The sequence below is a fragment of the Zonotrichia leucophrys genome, unplaced genomic scaffold, assembly GCF_028769735.1.
Source record: "Zonotrichia leucophrys gambelii isolate GWCS_2022_RI unplaced genomic scaffold, RI_Zleu_2.0 Scaffold_748_24264, whole genome shotgun sequence".
NCBI classification, from domain to species: Eukaryota; Metazoa; Chordata; class Aves; order Passeriformes; family Passerellidae; genus Zonotrichia; species Zonotrichia leucophrys.
Window position 1 is genome coordinate 1 of NW_026992953.1, and position 8,525 is coordinate 8,525.

At 51.6% G+C, this 8,525-nt stretch overlaps 1 protein-coding gene across 1 annotated transcript; it reads left to right on the top strand.

Annotated features, from left to right (window-relative positions):
• Positions 1-121: 121 nt before the first annotated feature.
• Positions 122-5,670, top strand: LOC135441956 (hydrocephalus-inducing protein-like; the record flags this gene model as incomplete). Its single annotated transcript, XM_064701505.1, has 5 exons — positions 122-286; positions 1,155-1,246; positions 1,768-1,870; positions 3,203-3,429; positions 5,246-5,670. Coding segments are annotated over 5 exons (849 nt in total), but the record flags the coding sequence as incomplete, so codon positions are not given.
• Positions 5,671-8,525: the final 2,855 nt, after the last annotated feature.

Consider the following 8,525-nt stretch of genomic DNA (forward strand, 5'->3'; position numbering starts at 1 on the left):
TTTGACCTTTGTCCTGGGGAGTTTTAAAGGTGTGTGTAAGTTGCTGTTGTGGTGGATGTTAAGGAGCCTAAAGTTTCTTGAGAGGTCCCTCTGAATCTGCATTTCATTGTGTCCCTTCCAGAAACGCAAGGAGGACTCTGCTGTGCTCTACTCCAGCCCCAAGCCCTGTGGGATTGTGCAGCCCCAGAGCACAGCAGAGATCCCAGTTGTGGTGGCAGTGCAGGCCCTGGGCACTCATCGCACCGACGTTCTCATCGGCGTGTTCGGGGATGAGAGAAACCCCCTGGTGAGGGCAAGGGGAGATGTGAGCCTGTGTGCAGCTGCTCCTGGCAGGGTGCACAGGGACAGGGATTCTGCCGGGGACAACAGGCACAGGCTGCTGGGGAGAAGGACAGGAGGGATGGGGGGCACAAACAGCTCCTGCCTTAGAGGTGGGAATCTCAGTGTCTGACACAGAATGGAGCTGGGCTAAGCTGGAATCCAGGGGCATTTGAGTTCATTATTCTTTCAAATGCTGTTAACTTTGGAAACATCTGTTTGAAAATGTCATCTCTCTGAGCACAAAAGAGGATGTCAGAAGTCTTCTAGGAACCTTGAGCTTTCTGTAAAAGAAAGGAAAGCTGGCATTTGAAGACTGGTTGAAAGGATTGAAACTTCGATTAAAACATATGGAAATGGCAATGCCAAATTCCTTGGATGGTACCAAACATCTGAACCCGGGCCATTGTGGCACTGCCTGTAAATCAGTGAACAGGAAGGAAAGGCAATGCAGGCTGTGCCAGGGAGCCTGAAGTTTGACCAAACAGTTGCTTTTAACTATCAGGCTGCTTCCCTTAAAGAGGAGGGTTTCTCCCCACCAGAAGAACCAGTTGTTTAACTGTCAGGCTGGTCTTACCTAGAGATTTCTTGCAAAGATAAAAGCTTTGGGCCAATAATTTTTAGTTTGAAAGGTTCTCTAACCTTAATCCTTTTCGATTTGGAGGTCAACATGTAATTTTCTTTTTCCCCAAAAGCCCAGCATTTCCGTTGGAGAGTGGTAGCATTCCCTAAAGAAATAACTTGAGCAGGGTTGAGCTGTTGAAGGTTTTTTAGGTTTGTCTGTTGTGGTTTGTTTTGGGGATTTTAAAATCTTTCTTGCTTGCTTCCTGGAACAGAGAGCACAATTACGGAGCTCAGGACGGCTGGCAGAAATCTCCCCAAGCCCAAGGCTGGCAGAGCTTGGCAGGATCCCAGCACCACAGCCTGTGTATGTATGGATGGAAGGATGGATGGATGGGGAATGTGTCCTGAGTCACGTGGGAGTGTTGGAAAATGTCAACCAAGCCCCCAGCGGTGTCAGGGGAACATTCCTGATAAATCCCTGGTGGAGCTACAGAGTTTCTGGCCTTGGGCACTGGGTGGGCTGTGCTGGCTGGGCACTGGCTGGGTCTGCCCCTCGGTGTCTCAAATCTCACCTTTTTGCTGCCTTCTCTGCCTTTTCCTCTCCCACTGTGCTTTTTGCAGCCCCACCAGGTGTTAATGCCTGTCCTCTGTAGTTGCTCAGTGCAAGCAGTTGCAGCTGCTGCAGCACCTCAGTGTCATCCCTGGGCTGCCTTTAGAACAGACCTGCCCCAGCCTGGATTGGGAAGGGCTGGATCAAACCATTTCTCAGTTCAACGTGCCAGCACTCAGCCAGGGGCTGCATCCTGGCCAGGAGCTGCTCGTGCAGGTGTCCCTCCCTCCCTCCCTCCCACTGCAGGTCCCTGTTCATAGTTATTTATTTTCCAGAGATGAGCTCCACCCACCTAAATTCAAACCCCAGCCACCGAAGGAGAGGAGAACCAGTCTGGATTGCCCGGCAACTCGATGGAGGCACTTCAGGACTGGAAAGGTGGAGGCAGCCAGAGCCCTGAAAGAAGTGCAGGATTTTACCCACTCTTCAGGAGCAGAGATAGATTTTCTTGTACACCTACTGCTTGCTTGGCCTCCCCAAGCTCATGCTGAGCTCCCTTTTTGCTGCCCTGCTGTGCTGTGCCCTGACAGTGGGCTGGGCAGCCAGGCCAGTGGCTCGACATGGGCTGAGGGGGAGGGAGAAATAGGAGAGTTTTCCTGGGAGAAGCTGACTCAGATCCTACAGGCCTGTGCTGAGTGTGGGATTTTTTGTCTTGCTTCCTTCCCCATGTAAGATGAGGCTTTTCTCTGCATCATCATGGTAACACCTCCAGCTTCCCTCCCAGAGCAAGCTGGGATGATCCTGATCTCCATGGAGCCTCTTCCCAAGGCAGCCAGACTCCCTGTTTGCAGGGCTCTGCTTTCACCCAGAGCTGCTATTGCACTGCTGGCCCTGGAGCTGTCTGACAAAAGGAGACTTTGCAGGGGGCTGTCTCTTCTTCCCAGCATAGAAAATGGCTTGTTTTTTGGGTTCCAGCACCAACTGCTGAGCACCCTCGCCTCCCTCGAGGCTTGGAGGGATTCAGATGCTCCCTGGACATGGCTCACACTCCCCTAGGAGCGGAGAAGGCAAGAGGGAATCTGTCCCCCTTGCCCATTGTCAGTGTGGCAAGCAGGGCTGGAGCTGCCACTGCCACTGGGGCCCCTCAGTATTGGCCACAGAGGGGCCTCCCATCCCTGCAGGCCCATCACAAAGTGCTGCTGGAGCAGCTGCTTGTTGGAGAGGCTGTGCAGGACACGTTGTGGGGCTGCCCAAGGATGCTGTGCGGCACCTGTGGAGGGCACTGCTCCCCCTGCAACTCCTCAGGTGCTCCACAGGAAATTTTTGCAGGAGCTTTTGCTGTAGCACCTTGAGAAAGAAGCATTTAAATCAGAGAGAGAGGGAAAGAGCCTCAGGAGTCAGATGAGCTGGGCTGGACTCCTTCCCTCAGCTCCAAGATCTCTCACTCTGAGTCTCCTCCTTTTCTAAAAGCAGGAAGTTTTGAAACTTTTTAAAGGCAAGTTGGGCATCAGAGAGAATTTCTACTGCCAGGAGCCATCCCAGTTCACTTTCATGTCATGTACTAATTAATGCATTGACCCGTGAGTATGGGAGAAGATTTTCCCCATGGTCCCTGCACTGGTCAATGGCATGGATGCAGGATGAGGTGAGGGTGATTCTGGCAGTGTTTGGGGAATAGGCCCCTCTGGCTACAGCTGCACTTTGCTCCAAGATGCTCTTCTGCCTCCATTTCCATGCTCAACACCTCAATCTCTCCTGTCTTCCGTCCAGGCTTTCAGTATCCTGCCACTGCCAGGTGTGCTGCAGCCAGGAGAGAGCCAGCAGGTCTCCTCCACCCTCTCTGGCCACCTCACCACCACCTGCAATGTCCCGGAGCTGTGCCACATGGAGGGAGGCTCCACCTCCAAGGTGCTGGTGCCCAGGGTGGCCTCAAGTGTCAGCTCCTCCCTGAGCCCCCAGGAGATCAACTGTGGCTCTCAGGCCCCTCTCAGGGACAGGTGAGTCAGCCTTCCGTGGGTTCCTGCTCTGCCATGGGTTATTGTCCCTGCAGGGCTTCCCTGCTCCAAGGCCTCTGAGCTCAGAGGAGCTGCAGAGCAAAGGCCAGCAGCAACACAGGGATGGCCACTCTGAGCTCCCTGGCTGCCAAGAGAGGAAGGACCTTCTTCTGTTGAGACAGAACATCTTCTTCTCTATTTGAGTGCTGAGCCCTGCTGGCTTAGCTGCTGCCTGCAGGGAGCTGGGCTCTGGGCTTGCCTTGGCACCACCTCTAGAGGAGTCTGAAAGTCCATGGTGTTGAGTGGCATCTTCTTCATCATCTGCCTTCTTCACCAGAACAGTGGGATTGTGGTATGGGCAGGCGTGGGGCACAGAGCAAACCTTGCTTTGGGTCCTGCTCCTGCCACAGATGAAGTCCTTGCAATGCTGATCTGCCAGGGTTCTCCTTATGGTGGGACAGCAGCCAGAAAGGCTCCTGTCCTTTAGGCTCCCCTGCAGCTGCAGCCGTAGGCAAGCACAGGAGAAGCTCAGCTCCAGCTCAGGACACACAGGCACAAGTGTGGAGCTGGGAGTGGAGGCTGCTTAAAGCAAGCCTGTGCAGCAGGACTTCTTCAGGCCAGGCTGAAGTTGGTTTCATGGGGAGGAGATGGATGAGGCTGCTTCCAATGGTTTCCATGGCAGCCAGCACTGGCTTGCTTGGTCCCAGCTGGGTTCCAGCAGGAAATCTGGCTGGCAAGAGCCTGTCTTGCAGGAGAGGAGTTCCTGCAGCCTTTGCTTTCTGACTGATAGGATTGTTCTCATGAAGGAGCAGGCTAGGAGTCGTTAAAACTGAAGATCACGGACAGAGACTCTCTAACTAATTAAAGTTAGATTGTGGGATGTTTATTAACACCGGCGGGCGGCACCAGAGCCGTCCCTAAAAGGCGTGACCGCGCTGTCCAAGGTTCTTTGCCCTCTCTTTATTTCCCAAGATCTTACATACTATACATTGCACAACCCCAGCACCTCCCATCCCTGCTCTGTATTCAAATGTGGTCATTGGTCTTTCACTCCTGTGCAATTCTTCCCTTGAACTGGGTCAATGGTCTCGAAGTGGGTCAGGGGTCTTTATCAGGTCTCTGTGACCCTCTGGCACCATCCAAGGTCCCCAACTTAGTGATTGATTGACATCAAGCCCAGGTGCTAACCATTGTTCTACTGGTTTCAAGATGTTCTTATAACAGTTCACTTCCTCCACTTCCCTCTAGATAGATGCTGCTAATGGTAAACAATAGAACAATCAGCTCCAGCTTAAGCATCTCATAATCATTAACCTATGGTCTGCCTATCTAACTTACATCCTGATCAATGGGAATTGCTTCTAACCCTCAGCTGAAATCTGAACTCTTTAAAATCATGCCTCAGCTATGCCCAGGGAGAAGGGGGCTGAATGAGCTGAGTAAGAACTGTAGGAGAGCTAAGCAGATATCAGCAATCTGTGCTCTGCTTTAAACTGGGAAGCCAAGAGACAAAGGGCGTTTCCAGGCCCCAGTGCAGAGAGCTGCTGGATCAGCCTTTGGCAGGGGCTGGAGGGGTCTGGCTGTGCCTTCAGAGGGAGCTTGCACAGCCAACACCTTATGATGGCAAAGCTCAGGTTTGGCTGGTCCTGGAGGTCCCCTTCCACCAATTCCCTCACTTGGGATGTTCCCAGCCTCTGTGGGTTGAGGAGAATTCACAGAAATGGCCTCAGGGTCAAGGAATGAAGTGCAGGGCCAGCCAGGACTAGGGAGCCCAAGGTTCTGGTGGGACTCTCAGCCATGTTTTCTGTTTTGTCTGCAGAAGGGAGCTGAAGGAGCCAGCTCAAAAGGTCAAGGAGGAGGCAAAAGCCCTAGAGGAGGAAGAGAGGAGGAAGAGAGGCAGAAGAAGGGAAAGAAGAGTGTCTCTGTTGGGAAGCAAGCTCCAAAACCAGCAAAGGGGAAAACCAAGACCCAAGAGAATAAGGAAACCAAAATCCCAAAAAAGGAAACCAAAATCCCAGAGAGGAAGGAAATCAAAATCCCAGAGAAGAAGGAAAGCAAAGCATCAGAAGGGAAGAAAATGAAAGCATCAGAGAAGAAGGACACCAAAGCATCAGAGAGGAAGGAAACCAAAATCCCAGAGAAGAAGGAAGCCAAAGACCCAAAGAAGGGAGAACCCAAAGCCGTCAAGAAGGGGGGAACTGAAATCCCAAAGGACTAAGCTAAGATGGAGAAGAACCCTTTATTCTTTATTCATACAACTCATTTTACACAGTTTAACATACCTTGTGTGCACCTTTAGTTCGTTCATAGATTTCTTTTTAGTTAGTCAATTATTGGTTAATAAAATAGATTTTACTTGTGCATCAAATCTCTCTATTGTATTGTTTACGTCTTCACTGATTCTCATGGGACAAATCCCTTGTTATTGCAGGTGCATTTGTTTTTCACCCTCAGAATAGAATGGTCACAAAGTCTCATTCTCAAAATAGCTTCACATGGGAACTTGTAACTGCTTAGCTGCACTCAGAAGAGATGATAGGCCAGCTATTGATATGGCCGAACAAGGCTTCATTTCAAAAGGCTTTTCTTTTATCATTATTCTACCTGTCTATGACATCTCCCGTGGTGTCCTTGGACCCACGTTGTCACAACTGACCCATGGTTCCATGAGGTTCCCCAGTGTCACCGTGGTGTCCTTGGACCCACATTGTCACAACTGACCCAAGGTTCCATGAGGTTCCCCTGTGTCACCGTGGTCACTGTCAGAGGCTGGATGAGATCAATGTCCTGAGACACCGTGGGATGAGCTGTCACTCAGTCACACAGTGGGGACAGCACTAACCCAGCCCTGATTGCCTGTGCGATCAGAAATCCCACCTGGGGGAGGCTCACAAGGGCCCGGGGGCTTAAAAACACAGAGCACAAGGTGAGCCCCTGGTATGGACTCTGCCTTCTCCTGGGGTTTGTGTCCCACCCACACTGGAACCCTAGGAGCTGTTAGTCATATGTGTGTCTTTCTATAGAGCTTCTGTCTTTCTGTCTGTCTCTCCTTCTTCTCCTTCTAATGCTCTTTATATGGAACATTTTTGGATACCCTAACAGCTTACGTGTTTTAATGTTTCCAGGATAAATGGGCTAAGTAAATGAAGTTACTGCTATGATAAGTGTTTTATGTGTAATTTGATGTTGCATTAAATCCTCTTCCAAAGTTCTTGATTTTTTGCACTTTGCCAGTAGAATTTTGTGTCATTTTGACCTCTTACGAATATCTGGCTGGTGTTTCTCCTGTGCACCAAACTCGAGTAACGGTGGTAGATGAATTGGTGAGTTGGCACGCAAACCCCAAACGCAGGTCTGGGTGCGTGGAGAATCAGGGCGGTGTGAGTCGCGCACAATCCCTGCAGTGGGGGGACACAGATCCCTAGCAGGGTTTAGGGTGCCCCGAGTACAGCAGCAGCACTGAATACACCCAAGAGGGCCCCAGTGCCCAGGGTGGGACGGCGGTGCTGGGGGTTCGGTGTGCCGTGGGTCAGGTAGAAACCATAAACCCACTGGAGGCCCCTGGGGCGATTGTGGTCACAGGGCAGGGCAGGGCTGGGGTTACAGGGCAGGGCAAGGCTGGACCTGCCCCTTCCTCCCCAACACACAAAATGTTTAGAGCCAACAATCTCCTCTGGTCTGTCACAACAGGCAATGCTGGAGGTGAAATCCCATTTGTGGCCATGGGCACCTGGTTCAGAAGGACAGTTCTTTTCCATAGGAAGGAAAGCACAGAGCCTCAAGGTTTGGAAGGCAGGTGGGAATCTCACTAGGCCAAGGTCAGCTAGACATGTCAGTAATAGCAGATTTTGGATTTAGGGAATTTTGGAGGTGGAAACGCAATCTTGGCCATGGGCACCTGGAGAAGCAGGACAGTTCTTTCCCATGAGAAGGAGAGCATGGAGCCTCCCTGTTGGAGATTTTTTCAGGGATGGCCTAGAAGGCAGCTGTGAGGAGCAGATTCTCACAGCCTGTTTCTGTGAACAGCAGAGGTTCTCAGGTTATTTTTAATTACAGGTAAAAGTGACAAACATTAAGGCCTTGAGAAGGAGGAAGCCACTGTGGCTGCAACGCGGACAGAGCGCACACCAGCACCAGCAGCGCCGCGGGCATGCCGAGCCTGGCCCCAGAGGGAGCCGAGCGGAGCCGCCGCCACGCCGTGAGACCAGAAGTTTTTTTTCGCCCGCTCCGACATCGCGGGAAGCTGAGCAGCGCGGGGGGAGTGACCCGACCAGCGGTAGCTGCAGCAGAGTCAACCTGCCGGCAAGTAAACAAAGAGCCTACCGCGGGGGAAGCGGGGCCGCCGCGGGGGGAGCGGCCGTGCCCCACAGCCAGCGCCAGGCAGCCACCAGCCCCCAGCCCGGAAGAAACCGCGCCGAGCGGAGCAGCGCAGGGGGAGCGACCCGACCAGCGGTAGCTGCAGCGCAGTCAACCTGCCAGCAAGTAAACAAAGAGCCCACCACGGGGGGGGGCTCGGTCCCCCTCTTCTGACATGCACACCGCGGGAGCAAATAAATTCTTGGTAACCCTGCTCTAAAATGGACAAATATCTGTTGGTTTTTCTTGAAGGTTCCTGTACTTTTTAAAGCTACTTAAATCTGTTATCTTGGTTTATATGTATTTCATACTCATTTTCATAAGCTTTGGGTTTTCTTTTTTCCTCTCCTGCTCAGACTAGTAGTAAGCCAGGTGAGAGAAGACTGCTGCTGTTCTGAAGTGGTTGATTTAGCTTGTTGATTGAAAACTTAGATTTGCAGTTTTGTGGTTTCTTAGCTGTGAGGGGCCCAGGGCTGGAGTGCACTGGGCTAAAGCTCCTAGACTCTCTTTCTCTCTTGTCTGTGCAGTCTCTGTTCTTGCCATGTCTGTGCTTGGCTGCAGGTAATCCGGAGCCTAAAATAAGAGCCTGCAGTAGCTTAAGCCGCTTTAGTTTCCTTCTCTTAACTTTTAGATACTCCTTTCTGAGTTTCAGAACTCCAGTGGTATGCAATGTAGCTTTGCTGTTCCCAAGGACACAGACAGTGGGAAAAGAACTTACAAAAAATAATTAAGAAATGAGAAAC